A 22,662-nucleotide genomic window follows, 5' to 3' on the forward strand; every position below is an offset into this window, starting at 1 on the left:
AGTCAGTCATACATATCAGGCAAGGCCCGAATGCCCCATGTTACAGCTAATGTAACACTTATAAGGCTGATAGCTTCTACAGGGCAATCAATCATCCAAGCCAATACAAGTGCAACCACTGGATATATTATATTTGCATACCTAAACATTTTCGATTATGGGTCAGTAGCTAGTATGTTCTGGTTACGTTTCGTTACGATGAATGGACATATCCTAGAGATATCATGGAGAATTTCAGTTATGTAAGTGTGTGTATATGTCCTTAGATAATATAGCTATAGTCTGTACTGTAAAGTGTACAATGTTGTTGTTGCTAACAGAACCCCAGACTACCTCACCACCTCCCTCTTCCCTACCACCAAAGTCATCAAGTTTGGCTCCATCTCCAGTAAGACCAGCCCTGATAATTCCTCCTATGCAGTCACATGTGCAGCGTCCACTGCCAGGCCTACCAAAGCAGTTTCCAGCAAAACGGCCATTACCAGAACCACCCACACAATCCCCAGTAAGGCCTGCACTGATGGTACCACTGTCATTGCAACAGCTAGCTCCTAAACTGACATTGCCACCAAAAATCAAAACAACTACCTTGGATTTATGAACAAAGCATTTAAAATCATGTTGTTTATATTGTAGTGTTGTTTGTATGGGAGAGATTGTCTACCTCATCTTTGTTGGATGATGTTATTTCATTTAATCAACATTGTAAATTGCAGCATTATAGATTTGAATGTTCAAATTTGAAAATTGATGATTCAAACTCTAGACAGATGACAATAGTTGTTCTTCCCTGCCAGAGACATAAATGAAGACACATTCTCGTATTATTATGCAGGGATAAATGTGAAAAGAGAAGACAGCATCTGAACTTTGTTCTAATAGAGCTATCTGATCAGTCTTTTTATTCATTGTAAAACTTGGGTACAAATTTACTACTCTGCTTTAATACAGCAAATACCTACGTACATTACTTATAATTGATTAAGTTTGTGGGATAGCCAAGTGTTTCTGGAATCATGTGTGTGTGGTATCACAGTGGCAATCCAAAATGGTGACTGCCATGTTGACAGCATTAATGGCATGGGCCATGATAGTCACAATCACAAAAGTTCATGTCACTTTATTACAAAAATGTGTTGACAAAATAGTACCCTGGTAACAATGCAATCAGCTAGCCATATTATTAATTAGCTACATGCTATTAATGTTATTGTAAGCGTACTAGCTAATCTAATAAAACAGCTGCAGGTTGATAATAGCTATAGGTTATCTTGAGTCTATTAGCTTGCATTGTTACCAGGGTATTATTTTGTCAACACATTTTTTGTATTAAAGTGACATGGACTTTTGTGATTGTAACCATCATGGCCCATGCCATTAATGCTGTCATATGCTATTATGCTCTTAGGAATTGGCCTAGTATAGCCCCAACCAACCCCTTTGGAAAATCCTAGATCCGTTCCTGTAATTCATGTCACATGAGGATCCTAGTTTGATGTAACTACAAAGACCGTGACATCTGCTTTACACCTGTATAGGTCCTTATTTCCTAGCTTACCAAAAAATAACTGATGGACCCAAAAACACTATCATCTAGGTGTGTGTGTGTGTGTGTGTGCATGTGTGTGTGTGTGCGTGTGTGTGTGTGTGCATGTTAGTGTGTGTGTGTGTGTGTGTGTGTGTGTGTGTGTGCATGTTAGTGTGTGTGTGTGTATGTGTGTGTGTGTGTGTATGTGTGTGTGCATGTTAGTGTGTGTGTGCGTTTGTGTGGGGATTCATAAACTTCCAAAAACAAGTGTGTTGTTATTTTTTATTTCAACATAATCCGTCACTCCCACTATATTTCAGCAGCACAATAATTAGCTATATTAACAACCAATTAGCAATTACAAAGTGCATGCCACTCTGTTGTGTGACTTTGTACTGAAATTTATAATTAACTTCGATAATTCTTATAATTTTCTGCTGTAAACTTTATTGTAACTTTATACACAGTATCACCTTACCCATTGCTACATATATAACTGTTTACCGAATTGTTAATTTTTTGCTCTGTTCAAGCTTTTAAGTGTCCAAGTACAAAGAGAAATTCATGAATATACAATTATGTTGATACTGTACACACAGATTAAGTATTATAACTAACATTTACCAGATTTTTGAATTTCTAAGTTATGGACAGATAGATTAGTTAATTTTTTTTCTGTGTGCAACCTATATTGTGTGCTTTTTAGTACTTCTATATATATATATATAGTGTATGGTACATTTTTGACAAATTGGTATTTGGTGACTCCATGAGGATTGTTTATAAAGGTGCCTGTTGGATGTGAAACATTAATGTCTCTCTGTGCAGTTTTGTCAACACAAACAAGTGGGTATATAGTACATAATAGTCATAATGAGCATGCCACAGCAGTGTTTAAGAAATGTGAATAGATTATCACACATTTGGTAATCTTCAAATGGCTCATATACATTGTGTTACATTTCACTATCCTCAAAACAAATCAAACATACCACATCATACTGTATAGCTATCAGACGTGCACTTTCTTCAGATTTGACATACACGGCAAGTAAACTATAGAGACATGTTTGAACATAGCATACTGTCTCTGAACTGTTGTGTTATTTTATTAAGAAATACAAACAGCCAATGAATTGCTATATAGGCTTAATGATGCAGCTATTTGTCTATAATGATGCCACAAATGGTGCAAAGTCTTAATAACATACTTACAAGTGGTAAAAGTCAAAGAATTGGATGTGTGTGGAAGCATGATTTCATCAAATCTGGTCACTATATATGTGGTTTTGACAAATTAGTAATTGTTGGTGGCTCCACAAGTATTGCTTATAAGGGTGAAAAGTATTATACATTGTTAAAGTGATAGGCTTTGACATACTTTCTTGCCTCACTAGCCAACACAAATGAATAGCATTCCCTTCTTCTCTCCTGATTACCTCATATCGCCCAGATATTGTTTAATTTTAATTTGTTACAATGAAAGCAGCAACTCGGTGGCCTTGTTAGAACTGACATGTCCCTTAGATTCAGTTGAACACCTCAAATCTGCCAGGGATTGAAAACAAGGGAAGAGAGAGTACCAAGAGTTACAGTCAGAATTTGATCATCAAGGAATTCCTTGTTTTTATGATACCATTGAAATAAGTGTTTTAGGCCACTACTTGCCGGCGTCTTTGTCATCATTTATGAACTGTGTTAACTTTATTCAAAATGAGATCAAGATTTCTAAATCCACCTGCAGAAGGATTTTTGACTTGGCTGCTACCATTTCTATTTCTTCATCAAGAAGAATTTTCATGGCAAGAGATTGCCCTGAATGGTCTGAAGATGCTTGAATGTTGTCAACTCTATTATTTATTGTAATTACATTTTTTGTGTGTTGCTGTAACTAGTTTTTTCCCTTGCCACACCCACTTGTGGGCATACATTCTATTGCCTTCTCTGTGGTAGTGTGTGTCTGAGGACTCACTCAATTTGCTATAGTTATTTTTGTACATTGTCATTTTTTTGTTGTTCATCACCAATGATGGTTTCTCCCCTCTAATTAATAAAAACAAGCACACACAGTAAACCTCTAATGGTTCTTACATCGCATGTTATACTAAAACAATATCAAATGTACCACATCAGGTGTATCCTGTAGTTATCTTATCAGATGTGTTCAGACATCTTACTAGAACAGTTTCAAACAAAGACATACATACAGCTGACAAATGAACTAGAGACATGTTCGAACATAGCATGCTGTCTCTGAACAGTATATATATAGTTGTGCTATATGTTTTGTTAAGAAATACAAGCATAGCCAATGAATTGCTAGGCTTAATGATGCAGCTATATGTCTCAGTTGTTTGATGCCACAAATGGTACAAATTCCTTCACAGAAGTCCTCAACATATTAATTCCTTTGTCTGATCAGCAGCTTACAACTTGGTAGTGGAGCACAGAAAACGTAGAGAAAGAGGAATCATACTGTCTATGACAAACATTTTACAACCATCTCAGACACAAACTGATACATTTAGAAAGTTCTTAATGCATCAATGTATCACCTACATACTGTACAAGAAAAACACATTTAATAACAACTACATGTACAAACATTATTATTGTTCAGTACTAGTAACAGAGTTCATCAAACAACATCCTGAGTGGTAGGTGTGGCGGTAGGTACATCATTTGACACTGTAGTATCAGGTGGTGGTCCAGCATCACTATCATTAGTGGATGTATCTTCAACAGAACATTCATCAGTATATTCAACAGCAGTTAATTTGGCTGGAATACAAGCTTTAAAATCAGATTCAGTATCACTACCACCATCAGCTACAAATATCATTGGGTGTTGCTTATGAAGAAGAACATATGCAGGACTACGTTGTTTCGTGCGGTAACGTCTCACACAGACACAGATGACAATCAGTGAAGTGCAGAGTAGCAGGACAACACCAAGTGTAATACCAGTGATGGCTCCAGCAGACAGCTTATGGTGGTGGTGGTGATGGTGATATTTATATGTAGAATGTTTATCTAAAATAATTATACATAACCATTAATAAAGCAGCTACTAAATGGTATCAAGAGTGAATAATAGCTTCTCTATTACTTGCTCTTAATGGTATGACCCATTATGTGGAATCAACTATAAGCAGGGTAGTTTGGACATTAGAAACAAGATAGACAATAACCCTATGCAGAAACTAGTACTCTGAACACTGTGATGAGTATGTGATTGTTGCAACCCAAAAACATCTGAGATGGACATTAATGCGAAAATCCCATTATTGAAGTGCTAATGATAACTATGATGGATACATGAATTGACAGGAGATAACAGTATAGTAAAGGTGTAACATGTGTGACTACAAAACTCTGGTAGATTCACAATAAAATATTCTGTGTCACTTTTATAGGTGATAGGTTAAAAACATGAGGAGTTTATGATTATAGTCAAACATAATTCGGAGGGCTATAAGACCCCTTTTTGCAGGTCCATTCACACATTACATCGACATTGACAACTTACAGCAGTAGAGTGTCACATCATCATCATGAGTACAAGGAGGATTATGACTATACCCATAATCATAATCATAGTTGTAATTATCAGATGATGAACAACTGTGATGTACATCACACGAGCTCAGTTTCTTTTCTGACCCATCACAGTTAGTTTGACAAACAGCAATTGGTCCATTAGAATGATGACATGAATAATTTGTACTGCAAAAGAAACCAGAGATATCCTTAAATATGCAAAGCAATCAAACTATCTACAGTACATTGTGCATAGTACATCTGCATGGAAGATACTGAAGTGGATAATTGGAAATTTTAATGAAACATTTCTGAAAAGGAACAATACCACTCTGGAAATTACTGCCAATTGTTAAAGGCAACAGCACAGTTCAGTCATGAGTATAGACTAAAGTAGTGATTAAATGTTCATTAGTATAACTGCAGGTGTAGGCGACCTCCCTTGTTTCCCTACCTTGTTTTTTTCTATGATCCCTAATTGAACCTAATTTTTCCTTACACTTATTCGTTTACAGTGGAACCTCTCTTAACAAACTCCCTGAATTAAGGACACAGTAGAAAAAACCTCTGTAAAAAGGACAAAAATTTTGGTCCCAACAGGTGTAGTTAATACATTTTTACCTCTGAAAGAGGAAAACCTCTATATTACAGCAAAAAGTGTTCGAAAATTCTGGGTCCCAAAATGTCCGTAATAGAGAGGTTCTACTGTACTTTTTTGTAACATTAAGTGAACTCATGTATACAGCATCAAGAAGGGATGGCACCAGAGTTAACGTTTTCATCTAAACGCATGCCTCAGCTATCAATTACTGACTCGAAAGTGAAGTGGCCATTACACTTCACTTTCAGCTATGTTCAGCCTTTTTCACAGCACTACAAATGAAGAATAGTAGGAGAAGCGCCTGTGCAATCAATCCAGTCATCACAGAGAATATGGATGATTCCCGTTTAAAAACATATGGAAGCCATTGTGCTACCATGAATCGACACCTTGGGCTGTCAGTAAAGAGAAATGGGATACAAAGGTGGGCAAAGGTAAATCCATAATGTGTGCATTGTACATACTGCGGTATGCCAAAAGCCACCTGTCGGACTGAAGCAATGTTGTACAGTGTAACAAATCAAGCCCGTAGCCTTAGCCATTTTCGAGTTATGCTTGTCTGAAGGCATCAGGCAAGCAGGCAGTTAGTCAGTAGAAAATTGTTCTAGCATTTGAAGGCTTTATATTATGGTTTACAGTGGAACGTAGCTCAAGACCACAGCTTTCAGTGAGACAATATCATACATAAGAGCTATGGTGAGTGCTTAGTTTGGTACATACAAAAATGAATAAATGCCAATCAGGGTAGATGGTGCTGGACAATTATAAGTGTAACACAAAAGAGTTTGGCAAGTACTATATATAGCTCATTTGTGCTGTAACAGGGTGCTATATATAGCTCATTTGTGGACACATTTGCTGTAACAGGGTGGATGTTTGTGATCGAGTGCTGTACATACATATAGAGCACTCACCATGTTCTGTAATCACCGTAACTATCATAGCCCAGCTGTTTGCATGCCACACGGGCAGCATGATAGTTAAATCCATGGTTACACACAGTTCCCCATGTGCCATTACTCAACTGAAACATCAATGTTCCAGATTGTGGACTAGTACCACCAACAAGCCGCAAACCGTGATCTGTTCAAAGAAGAATACAACAATAATAATAATTAAGCATCTGCATATGTAATGAGTTATAGTAAATCACCATACCCATCAGGATAGTAATACAACTGGTTTTGGAGACTTATCTCATAAGCATACTATGTACTATTGGGTAATGTTATTATGATAGGAATCATGGCATAGGTATATGTTATAGTTAAACCCCACCATGAGTAGGATATCATTGTTATCAACCTGAGGAGAAGCTGATTCTACAAGTGCAGGTGTGGTTTAACTGGCTTCTATCCCACACTTTGAAGCAAACGACTCTTAAACAACATTATAACACACCTTCAAGTTGGTTATAATTTTTGGTATGCTTTTAATATATATATATATATTTTTTTTATTTATTTAGAATATACCATGGCTTCATGTTGTCTTTGATCCAACTGAACGTGTAAATAAACTTGTCTTTGATATTATTGATACTTACCTACTGGGGTTTAACTTCTAGGTTTAACTACCATATACTCTTAGTCTTTTACTTTGATGTAGGGCTTCAGTGGGATAACCTTACTTTTCCAATAATAAACACAGTGCAGTATATTGCAATTGATAATCAATTTATCACATGCATACCTATATGCAAAGGAATTATCATTTTTTTCAGTGGTAAATTGTCAATTCACTATTGCATGCATTGCACAAGTGACTGCTAATTGAAGTGGCTATGTTAAAATCAACGCATTTGCACAAAACATTTTCTGGGAGCTATAGCCACATATTACTAGTGATTTACATCCACACAAAAACAGCCAAGCTGTGAAAAAATGGTGTGACCTTTAAAAGCCTGGGTGAAAAAAGTTGTGAAATCAGAGGTGGTGGCTGAGATATAACAATAGCTATGTGCATTGTTAAGATTTATTAGCATTAACATCACTGCAGCCATTTCTTGGCCACCACCTCTGATTTCACAACTTTTTTCACCCAGATTTTAAAGGTTGCACCATTTTTTCACAGCTAGGCTGTTTTGTCCGTGGACTTCACTTCTTTTTGTACTTTAGAAGGCCCCAAAACCAGCCTATGACTGACTTCATTTGTTTTTACTCAGATTTCTTGTTATAATAATATTATAGACACAATGATGATTAAATACAGACTTATAAATGTATTGCATGATTTACTATAACATTATTATAATACTCTAATAGAGTGTAAAATTTTTGAGGACTACTAATAGAACACACATAGAAAGTTCTAGAATAATCTAGTACTTTTATTGTTAAACTAGAATTTTCATTTATAAAGCAGAAATTAAGTGCGATGATCCAGCCAGGATAGCAGTGGTTCAGCAGTTAAAGATGTGGATGTTAGATATGGAGGTCCCTGGTTCAAACTTTGGTAGATTCCTTTTTTGACATTTTTGTGCACCTTTTTCACTGCACTATGATTGTTCTATTTAGAGTATCTCAAACCCACAATTTTATACTTGAATGGTTTATGCTTTATTATTTGTCGCTGTAACTCTCTTGCTATTCAAACTATCAAAAGGCACTGCTATGATGATCAACATATGAACACACTGATTTTCAAGTTATTCCCATACTTGGTTTACCCTATAGCTGTGACTAAAGTTTGATCTTTTTTATGTGAATAGTGCTCATAACTCCTTGATATCCATCAGATCTACAGCAAGCTTGGGATGTAAATTCACCTTTATACACTCGTATAGCATAAGAGAAAAAAACAAAGAAACTGTATCAAAACATTGAATGTCTATATCTTGCAAATGGCTGTTGTGAATTTAATCAAATTTCCTACCCTACTTGGTGGGCAGCTATACTGCAAAAATGGTGTGCTTTGAAGAAGGGCCATGGAGTTACACACATGTGAAAAGCTGTTTTTTTTTCTTCCTATTAATATACTCATGGTGTGGTGTGCTGACTTTCTTGGACACATGACACTACTGTGTGTCTTGATATACACTGTATTTGTGCATACATTCAGGTTCCATTGTACTTGAATTTTGATAGCAGTAGGTCACATTATACTTTGAAACACCACAATATACTCATGTGTAATTATTTCAGTACTTACGGGCAGTACAGACTAATCCTGCACCTTCACCACGTGGACAGTTGTGTGAATCAAATCCATTTTGAATACAATCAATCAGTCGAGCCTCTGATCCTGTGCATGACACATTGCCTGTCCAGGTCTGTCTTGTTCCTTGCCCATAAGATCGATCTGTAGTGACTGATTTAAATGAAAGTCCCAGCTGATGACAAGCAACTATTCCATCATTATCACTCCAGGAATCATCACAGACAGATCCCCATTCATTATTGTGACATATTTCTACTCGTCCCTTAGTATAGTCAACACCACCCACAAGACGAACATCACCCTCACTACAAGTTATATCTGTAACAAAGTTACGTACATTGAACATATTGATAGTATGCATGCAGTATATGAATAGATTAATTTAGTACATAGAATGATTTTTCAAGTCATTTGACTATTATAACTTACTGGTACAAATCAGGTTTACAACATAATTTGAGCGACATTCATTAGAACTAAACTCTTTGTGTGCACAATCAGTTAGTCTAGTCTCTGATCCTGTACATGATAATTTGTCCAGCCAAATCTGTCCTGTTCCTGTCCCATATGTATGACGATACGTTAGATGTTTAGGAATTGTCATAAACTCAAGTCCTAGTTGGTGACAAGCAACTATTCCATCACTTTTATCCCAGGTACTACTACAGAGACTGTTCCATATAGAGAGATGACATATTTCCACATGACCCTGGTAATCATTAACACCACCTAGCAGACGAATATCACCCTCACTGCAGCTTGTTGCATCTGTAATTGAAAATAGTTATCATCATAGTAGCCAAAATACTGGACTACAATGCAGCAACCTTATTCACATTTTACTGAAATACTAATGAGCACTGCACACACGCATATATACTATTTTTAAAAATTGTTAATTTAAATATGAAGTAGGGTTTTATGCAATAAAAAGTAGTGAGACAAGAGATGAATGATGGTGTTACAGAATAGCTCGGTCCCTTCTTTGGCATTACACAAAATAATAATAGCTGATGTGCCAAAGTAGGCACTTTCACACTGAGCTATGCTGTACTACAATTATTCATCTCTTGTTTCACTACTTTTTATTGCATAGATCCCTTCAAATTAACATTTAAAAAAAATATATTATTTTGTTTAGTTTTTTTGTTGTGGAACAGCTAGCTACAATGTAACTTGTATTACAATTTTCCACATCTACAGGTATGGGAAAGGCTGATGCCATCACTTATAAACATCTTGTCTATTTGCTCAGAAGTGGAGTTCCCCATATTTTGTGGTTATGGGCAGGCTTCGTTGCAGTTTGGGGTTCTCCTTGCTGCACTCTTCAGTAATGTGTATCAGGGGATCGCATTCTAGATCCAAGCATCCCTGTGTGCCGCCAGCTGTTGACTTTACTGTTGCTGAGGGGCACCTGTCTCCTTTAGAACAATAATGTAATATACTGATTTTATATTGTGCTTGCTTCTTTTTCTTATAAAAATAGCTATGTCTACTAGAACAATGTAACTTGTAACTGTTCTATCATACATGACTGTTGTATTAAAGTATATCTCAAGTCAGCCAAGGGGTTTACAGCTAGCAAGATCAATAAAGAGTGAAGTGGTCTTGTTTATTGTTAAGTAAATAGCTAGATTGTTAAGAGGTCAGATCTCCTTCCCCTTTGTTACTATGCTCACACAATATTGAAGAGTCTACAGCCATACTAGCACTCTTTTTAAGAGATCACGTGATTTACATTTATTTTTGAGCCTGCCAAACACTGATCCTGTGAAGCATAAGATTAATGTGTCATGGCCTAAGTATTAATTAGAACAGGTCAACAAGTTTTCTATGCTTTTATGCCATTTAGAGACCTGAGGACGATGTGGGTGAGGCTACCCACAAACTTACCGTAATTAATGAGGATGCAGGCCGAGGTAATCAATTGTGAATAGCTAAGCCTACATCATCTGAGGGGTTCTAAGTAGCATAAAAACCAATGTTGACCTGTTCTAAGTGATTAAGAAAATTTTCCTAGGTTAAGAAAGAGTGAGAGAAAGTGAGAGAAAGTGACAAACCGTGCATGCTAGTATTGGGATTTACCTTAAGTCGAGTTGATCATGTCAGGCCATTGCACTGGTGTGACATTCATAACATTATGTGACAATACTGCCAGTATTAAGTAGTTACTATGCCAAGCTAGAATGATGCTTGTCTTGTCCAGAAAGTAAGCTAACAAGAAGCAAACTGTGGATGCTAGCATAGATACAGAAGTTTCATTACTTCTTGTAACAGTAGAAAGCCAAAAGCGTAAAGCATGGTGTGGGGTCTAGCATGTTACTTACCCACAAAAATGCATTGCCAACTCCTTGGCTTACTGTTAACATTCCTTATATGTATTCAACAACAACATTCTGTGGCCAATTAAGGAAGCCATGTGACACCTTACGCATTTCAAATTTCATTGCTGTGTTGCAAGAAGTAATGAAGCTTCTGTAATATACTAAAAAGTGAATGGCAATGGTGACGTTACTATGGACAATCCTTGTTAGTGGTTTGACTTGTCATGCTCAAGAGTTCAGTAGTAGACAGGATCAGCACTCAGTTCATGAAATACATCCTTAATACAAATTTTTAATCATTGTGGACTTAATTAATGTTAAAAAAATTCTCGTACTTTGTCAGGGTCCTTAGCAACAGTGCCACAAAAATAACTGGTGCCATACCTGGGCAACCATATCAATGAAGTTCAAGATAAACTGGCTCTGTACTGCCATGATTTGATAACACTCACCCAATTATCTATTGGATTTAGTAACCTCATACATCAAAGGAAATATTACCTAAATAAGTGACTAATGTATTAGAAGCATCAGTAAACTATATAATTTATGGTGATAAAATTATAGACACTATAGATAGTTCTACTTTTTTTTCCAATGTACTTTCTTTACAAAAGCCATTTGAGTTCATGGGGTAAGGCTTATTTAGCCCAAGAAAAATGTTATAATAATGGCATTATATACACATACATTAGATGGACACTTACTGTTACACACTACTCCTACATCGTGACTATGTCCACAGTTGGAAGCATCAAATCCATTATGGTAACAATCAATTAGTCGAGTCTCTGATCCTTTACATGATAAATTATCCAGCCAGATGTGTCCTCTGCCTTTCCCATAATAGGCTGAGGTAGTGGTTCTTACCAATGAAAGTCCTAACTGACGACAAGCAACAATTCCACTGTTAGCATTCCAATAATTATCACAAACAGTTCCCCATAAATTGTTGTGACATATTTCAACACGGCCTTCAAAATTGTCAGGACCATCCAGCAGACGAATATCTCCTTCAGTACAGTTTGCTTCAACTGCAAGAAAGACCTATACTAATTGCTATACAGTTTAAATAGTAAGTCAACATACATATGTAATTACAAAGTTGTGCTTAAGCAGTTCTTACAGTGAGCTGGTACACTGTAAAAGCAGGGGTGTTATGGTAACACCAAATTGGAGTGTCAAGCACACTGTGCACCACTGACACCCTTTCAGCCTTTCTAACACCCTTTGAAGTGTCACCCACAATAGAAAACTGAAGGGTGGCATGTGAGGTATTGTGAAACACCCTGGTAGGGTACTATAGTGATACCCTTGATGCTCTATACTAACTTCTAAATCTTCCATTGGGTAAAACCCCCATCATCCTCTCTTGGTTATTGATGGTTTATTTAGAAAGTACACGTGATCTGTTAAATACAGCAATTCAACATATTACAAACACACTTAATATTTACTTGTCTTCCTACAAGTGCACAAAAAATTTGGAATTTTCAACTAGAGTAGGGACCATAGCACATTGATAAAAAGTACTAAAACAAGCTTTTATTGGTGTGCTATGGTCCCTACTCTAGTTAAAAATTCCAAGTTTTTTGTGCACTTGTTTGTTAACTTATTTTGCAAATAATTACTATGACTGGTGAACCCACGTATACTGCATCTGAAATGGCGATGCACACCCCAGCAGTGTTGGGTGTAATGCGTTACTTATGCAATATTATTACTTAATGCAGTAATGAAGTAATATAACGTGCTACATTTTTTAAGCTAGTAAACAGTGTTGGGCAAGTTACTTTGTAAAAGTAACTAGTTACATATTACATATTACTTGCAACTGAACTATTTAGTTACAGTTACATATTACCCATAAAATAAAGTAACTACAATAATATTATATTACTTTGTGTCCACAGCCTTAAGTTGTCACATGTGAAACTACCACCTTATCACGTGACATGATTGCGTTGTTGGACAATGTGCAAATCTTGGTTATAAGTAAGAAGCTGGTGAATAAGCTTCATTCAGTAGGTTTCGTTACTTTGTTTTGGCTAGGCGTTACTCAGAGGATAACTAACGTGATTAGTAACTTCGTTACTTGTAGTAATAATATTACATAATATTAGACTTGTTACAGTAACTATATTACTTAGGTAACGCGTTACATTTGTAAGTAAAGTAACTTGAGTTATATCACCCATTTTTGGGGCGAGCCTGAGCGAGCCCCACACTAGCGAGTCGTCCACGTAAATTCGTGTCATCAACCATGCGCAAACAATTACAAAAGAAATCGGAAAACTTACCGAATTAATGCCCACTATACTCCATGCCACGGTACAGTAAACGGCGAAGATTACAGCACTTCCATATATGCTCGTGTCATCGACCATGTCACGGAAAAATAAACGGCGTAGACTACGGCACTTCCATATATGCTCGTGTCATCGACCATGTCACGGAAAAATAAGTGGCGTAGATTACAACACTGCTAATCTCGTCTACCACGTCGCGGCACGTGTTGTCAACCATGAAACAAACTTGGTCCATGATGGACAGGGAAGAACGCCTTAGAGAAGAGAGCAGTAGCTATAGATTGAGAAGAGATCGAGAAACTTCACAGGTAGCAGAAGAAAGACGAAGGAGAGACAGAGAATATCAGAGAAGACGTGCTCAATTTACACAAGAGTAAAGGGACACAATCATACAGCAGAGAAGGCAGAATTAGTACGTTTGTTATATATAAATTTGTAAGACTCACAAAATATTTGAGTATAATAGATTAGGCCACTACAATGAGATAACTTGTTTCTCATCAACTTCTCATAGAGTAACACATGCGGTAGGGCGGGTTATCTCATTATCTCATTATTGCACAAGCCATAGCATATTTGTACAAAACCAGTATAATAATCCTTTATTTTAGGCTATTGGCAGGATGCACACCAAGCACTGGTGCACACTGAGGGTAAAATTCCAAGTGCACATAAACTTCAACTTCAGTAACAAAGCATTCAAGTCCTTTGCGAAAGTTCCACCAGTCTTGGAGTCATGTACCATGCAGCAGCAGACAGCAGCAGACAGCAGCAGTCTTAGCACATGTAGGCTGGTCAGTCTTATTAGGGGGAGGGGCTGTGTAAGCTTGTGGCAGAAGTAGCAACGCTAAAGCTACTATGTCTCTTAGATATGATGGCCCTGCACATAGGGCATGCAGGTCACGATACCAATGCTAGTGTATGGTCTAATGTACACTGTAGCACTCACTGTTGATGCCTTGGTGGTTGTTGATGCTCCAGAAAGCTCTCTAATCAACACAGAAGTAAAAAACACTCATAAATGGTGTCTGTATCTCAATGGGATTGCAGTTTTTCATGGAAATATTGCTTTTCTACGTGATAAACCCACTACCACAACACTCAAAAAAGCCATGCTGCCATCTCGTGCAATAATGAGTGCGCATGGGCAAAAGAAAATTTTGGTGCGGGCGGTTGATGAGAAACAAGTAATCTCATTGTAGTGGCCTTAGTAATTGCTGTTCATAAAATATTAAACTGAATCCTATACAACTGATAAAAAATAGAACTGATTATGGTCTAAATTCACTACCACATTCTTGCAGATGGTTTATATGTGCATATCATACTAACAACTATTGTGACTCATTTTCATGATGTGTTTATATTGATAGTGCTTCAAATGTTGGTGTAGTAGCAAATACTGATGTGAATGTGGACCAATCACAACATGTCCAACGTCATGTGCCAGTTGACATTAGTGACCCTGCAGTCATTGCCAAGATTACAGAATTTCATGCTGAATTGACACTGTTCAATATGTCTTGAAAAATTCCCAAGCATTTCAATAATTGACATAAGTACCCCTGTAGGCGTTGTCACAATGATAGCCATGTCCTAAAGCTATTTTCTGCTGCTAATAATATGGATCCTGGTCCAGAACTTATTGTAAGTTATGTTCCTCACACACATGATGTCTAATAACCATTTAATACTTCCTTTTGTAGGGATTGTCAAAAGTAGAACAAATGTTAATTTCACCAGTTATATGTGTGCGACGATCAAAGATACTGACTGCCTTGCAGTGGTTGATAGCAAATAATGTATACTTCAGTAATATTACAATCAATCATGATAATATATCAGCTTTACCTGAAAACGATCATCTTACAAATGTACCTACAGTATCCGTGCCATCTGACCTACACATGTAAAGCAACCTGATTCACCTACAAACATAACAGAAGATCACAACAACCCAGATATACGTATGTAGAACTTTTGTTCCAACGATTCCTCAGACCATGACCGAGGTGCAAAATATCAGACATTCATTGCAATCAACTACAGTAACATGACCAGCCAGAGGAGAAAATCCCTTAAATGAATTCCAATGTAAACGGTACATTACCTGTGCTTTTCCTGTCCTTTTTCCTACTGGTGCTCAAACCACATTTCAACCCCATACTTTTATATAATGTGCATATCTTCCATTAGCATGAATGGCTAGATAATAAGACCAACATTCAATTATGACCTATACTAATATAAAACACTTATTCCCTTCAGGCTCGCCCCACGATGCTGCTAGCATCTGCCTAGTTATAGCGTATTTCGTTATATTATTACTTAGTTACCACAAAAGTAATAATATTACGTAACACGTTACTCCCAACACTGCTAGTAAAATCTAATGGATTGTTATTTTACATAAGTAATACGTTACTAAAGTAGCGCATTACTATATACTCGTTACTGTATAATATTATTACCTAATGAAGTACTAACGTGAACTAGTGCAAGCGTTACTTTAATATTATTACCTAATGAAGTACCTTTATACATTGTGTAATATGTAATATAACTTACATCCCAGTGCGTGGGAGTATCAAAGCGCTGCGCTGGGTTATAACTACCATACAGCTAGACAGAGTGGCGCTGCTACTGTACGATATATTAGTTATCACCCAGTGATAACTAACTTATCACCCTGTTGCGGAGCCACTCAGTCTCTTTCGTGACATCATAATAACCGCGAATGGCATTGCTTACCAATGGAACAAAGAGCCAAATAAGGAAATATTGATACAAAACATACCAATACAGCACTTAAAACTAGCTAAATCTTACAAGAAAACTGTTAATCCTTTACACAATAACACTACAAGTTACCAATACGATAGTTTAACAAATGTCAAGAATAGTCCGTGACGATTTTCACTCCAGCAATCACTCCCAACGGTCACTATGGTGAAGAACTAACTTCCTCTAGCTTCATCGTTCTATCTAGGACTATGATAGCCACTTGTTGGTCTTTATTTTTCTCTTGCACACCACGCGACACCACCATACCAACTTCTGACAAAGGCGAATTGTACCTGGAACCGCTGCTTCATAACACCGCCCTTCGCTACAGTTTGTAGGCAGTATGTAAGGTCTCTCTTGTAGCTACGAAGTAGAATCTCCACACAATTCGGACGAAATCTTGAGCACAGTGACAGGAACTCAAACCGGAACTTAATTTACTATCCGTAAACTTCTGCGCACTGGGATATAAAATAGTTATATCCCGTATACTCGGATGATATCATTATTATTACACTCGTCCTCAGCTCCGCCTCGGACTCGTGTAATAACAATGATATCACCCTCGTACCGGGATATAACTATAACATATTACTTTTAAACTGAAGTAATATATAACTGTAGCGCTTTTCATCACAGTGGCAGTAACGAGTAATAAGTAATAATTATATTACATTTTAAAAGTACCGGCCCAACACTGTGCCCCAGCTGTATCAATTATCATCAGAAAAGTGAAGTATCCATTATGCTTCGTTGTCAGTTATGTTCAACCCATTATACAGTATTTAGAATCAAGAATTGTTCGAAAAGCACCTCTGCAATCTGAAAGAAAGAAATGATACCGCGTGCCCCAGTTATATCAATTATCATCTGAAAAGTGAACTATTCATTATGCTTCATTATCAGCTATGTTCAACCCATTACAGAGCAGTACGAATCAAGAACTGGTCGAAAGCATCTCTGAAATCAAAATAGGCACTATGAAAAATATGGACAATTTCCATTACTAAGGAAAGCTCATGTGCTACCACAAAATCGACACTTTTCACTGTCAGCAAAGATGAATGGGACACAAAGGAGAACACTGGTAAGTCCATGAAGAATGCACTGTATGTACTGCGATATGCCAAAAGGAACCTCTCGGGCCGAAGCGACATTGAACAGTGAAAAAATCAAGCCTGTAGCCTTAGCCGTTATTGAGTTACACTTGTCTGAAGGGGCAGTCAGTCATTCAGGCAGTCAGTCAGTAGAAAATTCTGTTAAATATTCATATACGTAAATTCCGTAGCAATTTGTTGAAAGCGTTTCAGGTTGATCTGAAAGCTTGTTTGGGCTTTTTACTTTTACTTACCAATACTGCCTCATTGTCATCAGGGAAACTTGAGGCTGTTTTTTGGGTGATGCTGTTTCGTGGGCCACGCCTACTCCTTTGTAGTCCCTACTATACACTACTATTGTACTGTATTATACACTTCATACAAATTGCAGTTTGTATTTAAAACATAACTGCTAAAAAACTTACAATTGTGGAATTTTAGAACATTTTCAAGTCAATTTTAATTTCTGGACTTTATGTGGGCAATTCTAGCATATGACTGCACCACAAAATTGCCAGTGAAAGTTACCCACAATTATGGAAACATAGGCTATCAGTACATAGGGAAATGTACCATGAAACCACCTAACTTCAAAGACAAATTCCAGGGTACATATCTTATAAACCCTGGCTGGCTATGGTACATTTAAATGTATCATGGCTTTGATATCTTATGAGGTAACGTTGTTTGTTTTTATAAGAATCCTGGCAGTATTCGATTGTGGGAGTTTATTATTACTCACATGATGAAAACCATGAACCTGATTTTGCATTCTACAGCACTCATACGAAGGCTATTCGACACCCTTACCACCCTATGAGTTGACAAACGGAAGTTTAAGGTGAGAACTAGTGTTATAGTTAATTTACAATCGCGTGTCCACGTGTTTGATTATGTACCACGCCCACTTTTCGTATATCACGAGGTAACCACTCTACAGCGAAGCTTACCCCTCTGGATGTTTAGAAAACATTGTGAACAGTGGTTAAATGATGTAGCAACTTTGAAACACTTGTTAATCGCAAATTGAGTGTTTCCGTGATATTCATAGGATTTTCCCGTTTATGTTAACAAACGTAACTGCAACGTTACTTGCTGCTGACCCATAATCGAATTTTACAAGACTCTCTATATAATAAATCCAGCGGGTTGCCTCGTATTGGCTTGGGTGGTTAGTCGCCCACCACAGTAGACTATTAGCCTACATGGTACATATCAGTTGTATCACGTGCCCTCATGATTTGCCTGATATGTACACCCACACTCTCGGGCCTAACGGCCCTTGAGCTTGGGTGTACATATCAGGCAAATCACTCGGGTACATGATACAACTATTACATGTTAGGTTGATGGATAAATGAGTCACCATGGGGTGTCATAGGGTTATTAAGGGTGCTACAGAAACATTCCTTGACACCCTTACACCTCATCAATAAATTGGGTTGTTATATACCATAACGCCCAGAGAGCCACATGGCACTTAGGTACACTCTCAGAGTGTTACCGCAACACCTCAATAATGACACTCTTGGGTGTTACTATGACACACTAAATCACCTCAGAGCATTATGGGATGTGATGTGAGCACTCATATATGTTGTAGTAGCACTATGCTACTGCTACATCACCGTACTTACAGTGAACCATAGGTACAAAAATGCAAAACTAAATCACCTTACAAAATGCATAAAACTGCTTACCATCACATGCCAGACCTGCTTTACTATAGGAACAACTGTTTATACTAAATAAATTATCACCACAATCAGTTAATCGGCTCTCTGATCCTGTGCAATTTAAATTTCCCACTAAATACAAATCTCTTCCTTGTCCATAATGGTAGGAGCTCGGGGTGACTCCAACAAACTCAAGTCCCAGTTGACGACAAGCAACTGTTCCATCATTGGTATCCCACATGTAACTACAGATATGTCCCCATGTGTTAAGATGACATATTATTACATCACCATCATAATCACCAGCAGTACCAACAAGACGAATTTCCCCCTCAGTGCAGTTTGTTTCAGCTGTAAAGAAAATTCACCACACATTATTATCATTGTAAGCATATTATTTTGTACACAATACTAGTGATCAATTAATTCAAAACTTTTGGCATTATAATAACCTTATGTTCCTAATAAATACAATACATTTGATGCTCATTAAAATAACACTTAGATCACACATAATTCAACAGAGGGCTCTATCATGGGTTTCATTCTATTATCAGTAAAGTTCATATTATAGAAGTCTATTACTATATGTACTAATAAATTCATTGTGATGTCATGAATTGCAGAGAACACTGCTAGCCACTTGTCCATATGAACAAACTTAGAGTATTACTACTCAGCAACAATATATAAGTTGAGGTTTCTCTCTAATTGTGTAATAGACTAACATTTAAGGACCTTAAAATGTAATTAGTGTTAATTGCGTATGACATAACAACTGGATGCTGTGGATGCCCATAAAAATGTATTGAAGCCATTGGGGAAACTATGATAATCGATGATTAAATCTCAGTTACTTACAAAGTATACGGTATGTTCCAATTCTCTGTACATAAAATGAAACTACATTAATTCTCTTTTGCTTTGTGGTTGTCTGCTTTGATGAGCAAGTTAATTATAGAGCTCCAAGTTCAAGATTTTGCTGAACAATGCTTTCCATGGCTGATAATGAGTTTGTACTTGAAAACTACTCAAACTGATAGGCAAAGCTTTGTAGTAGAGTATTCCATGGTTCGTATCAAAGATAAAGGCTACAATCGACTTTATGGGTCAACTAGCAAACACCATGTTTAGCGAGTCAGCAAACTCTATCCAGGTGAGTTTTAGTATTGTTACTCCATATAAACATAGAAACAAGCACCTGCTTGCATGCTTCGTCACTAGACAACTTTTTTGCCCGGTGCTTTCAACTTCAACAGCTTTTTAACTTGCCAATCGCTACACCTAGAAGCAGCACACAACCACCACCAGGTGTAGAAATTAATGTAGTTTTCCATGCTGTTTTGAAAACACGGATATATTATTTAATTTCTGTATAACAAAGGGTTTAGTCCCTGTGGTTGTCCAATGGTTCCTGTAAATTTTCATGGCTACCCACAGCATCCAGCATTGTGCAATAGCAATACCAGGGCAATTAAAATACTTTCACATTAAATGAACTGGTCTATTGCAAGGATAAAATTCTCTAATAAATCTGTCACCCAATTTCTACGTAGATCAGAGACTATTGTGTTCAAAAGCTCACAAAAGTTCCATGTACTAAGGATACAATGATTTAATTTAAATGGATGGTTTAAAATTGATGCTCTGCATATTTTATGCTCATTTGCATTTCAACATTCTTTTGATTAATTTTAGGGAATATCAAGACACATGGTAGTGTGTCGTGTGGCCCAAGAAGTTGGTACGCCACACTGTGAGTATATTAAAAGGAATAAAGAAACCACAATTTTCACACTTATGTAGCTCTGTGATCCCTAATCGGATTGGAGCCAAATTTGCTAGAGAAGTGCCATCCAATTAGGGGAGTCTACATACCAAATATTAAGAAAATTGCTCAAGCCATTTTTGAGATACGAGCAAACAAAATTTCATTTTAATTTCTTCTTCATTTTGCACACTTTGCAAAATCCGCCTTAACACACAAATGCGTATTCCAATCGGTCTGAACTTAGGCACACTTGAAGGGCTCATTAAAGCGGATCTCAGTACCAACTTTGATAGGAATCTGATGAACATTCACAGAGTTATGACAGATTACGTGCGCAAAATAAGGTCGAAGGTCTGTCACGATCACAGGATAAACCCCTTGGAGAAATGAGTTAAAAATTGCTATGTAGATGGAGTAACCATTGTAGGAGTGCCTTTTTGTGGTATGAAAGGAATTGAGATAAAGATCATGGAGATATGACACAAAACCCAACTTTTGTCACAATTACGCAATCGATTTTTATGAATAAAAAAATTCATTAGTTTTTGCACCTACCAGGCAAACCACTTAGAGCAATGAGCTGAAAATCCATATGTAGCTGGAATAATCACCATAGAAAGTCCTTGCAGTAGTACAGAAGAATCGGAATATAAACCACTGAGTTATGATTCGAAAGGCAACTACGTGTAACAAATGCGAGATCGAGATACTCTAATAGAACAGTCATCCTAATAGAGCATTCAGCTCCGTTTATAATTACTCCATTATAGAATTATACTACGTTGCAAGTTACAGTATCCTGTAGAGAATTCAGCTACAAACAGTTAATCTGATAGACAATTCAGCTACAAGCAAGTCACCTTGTAGAGAGTTCAGCTGCAAACAAGTTATCCTGTAGGAAATAATTGGCATGTAATAAATATCTAATCAAAAACAGCCAAGCTGTAAAAAAAGGTGCGGCCCCCAAAAAGGCCATGGTGAAAAAAGATGTGAAATCCAAGGTGGCGGCCAAGAAATGGCTGTGATGGTAGGTTAATGGTAAAAACTTTAATAACGACAATTCAGGTGAATTTGGTGCCAAAACACAAATTCACATGTATTGTCGTTATTAAAATTTTTACCATTAACCTACCATCACAGCCATTTCTTGGCTGCCACCTTGGATTTCACATCTTTTTTCACCATGGCCTTTTTGGGGGCCGCACCTTTTTTTACAGCTTGGCTGTTTTTGATTAGATATCACTTCTTTTTGTATTTGTATACTGCAAAGCCGGCCAATGGCTGGCTTTGGGTTTTTTTTAACCCATGTGTTTTTTTTCTTTACCACAGGAAGAAGAAAAGAACTTAAAGAAGATTTTTAATACTTCAATTATTTTTGATTTTATTAGTAATTATACAAATTATATACATATATTTATTACATGCCCACTATTCCCCACAGGATATTATTTTGCAGCTGATCTCTCTACTAGGTGACTTGAAATGTAGCTAAACTATCTATAAGGTGACCTCTTCTAGCTGATCTCTCTACAGGGTGATTTGTTTCTAGATGAACTCTCTACAAGTGATTTGTTTGCAGCTGAACTCTCTACATGATGGTTTCTTTGTAACTGAACTCTCTACAAGGTAACTTCTTCTAGCTGATCTCTCTACAGGGCAATTTGATTGTAGCTGAATTCTCTACAGGGTGATTTGTTTGAGCTGAACTCTCTACATGATGGTTTCTTTGTAGCTGAACTCTCTATTAGGTACCTTCTTCTAGCTGATCTGACTATAGGGTGACTTGTTTGTAGCTGAATTCCCTACAGAATAACTTGCAATGAAATATAATTGAGTAAATTATAAATGCAGCCAAATGCTTTATTAGGGTGAC

General features: G+C 37.0%; 1 protein-coding gene across 1 annotated transcript in view; it reads right to left on the minus strand.

Moving 5' to 3' along the window:
• Positions 1–4,047: 4,047 nt before the first annotated feature.
• Positions 4,048–22,662, minus strand: part of LOC136252314 (scavenger receptor cysteine-rich domain superfamily protein-like) — a 28,289-nt gene continuing 9,674 nt past the window's right edge. The window contains exons 3-9 of the mRNA XM_066044724.1: positions 19,043–19,369; positions 11,860–12,186; positions 9,258–9,596; positions 8,820–9,146; positions 6,584–6,752; positions 5,058–5,254; positions 4,048–4,561 (exon numbers count right to left, since the gene is read on the minus strand). Coding sequence (XP_065900796.1) covers positions 4,167–4,561; positions 5,058–5,254; positions 6,584–6,752; positions 8,820–9,146; positions 9,258–9,596; positions 11,860–12,186; positions 19,043–19,369 — 2,081 coding nt within the window. The 3' untranslated portion in view covers positions 4,048–4,166. The remainder of the gene's footprint in view (positions 4,562–5,057; positions 5,255–6,583; positions 6,753–8,819; positions 9,147–9,257; positions 9,597–11,859; positions 12,187–19,042; positions 19,370–22,662) is intronic.

This window comes from Dysidea avara, chromosome 4 (genome assembly GCF_963678975.1).
Source record: "Dysidea avara chromosome 4, odDysAvar1.4, whole genome shotgun sequence".
Taxonomy (NCBI): Eukaryota; Metazoa; Porifera; class Demospongiae; order Dictyoceratida; family Dysideidae; genus Dysidea; species Dysidea avara.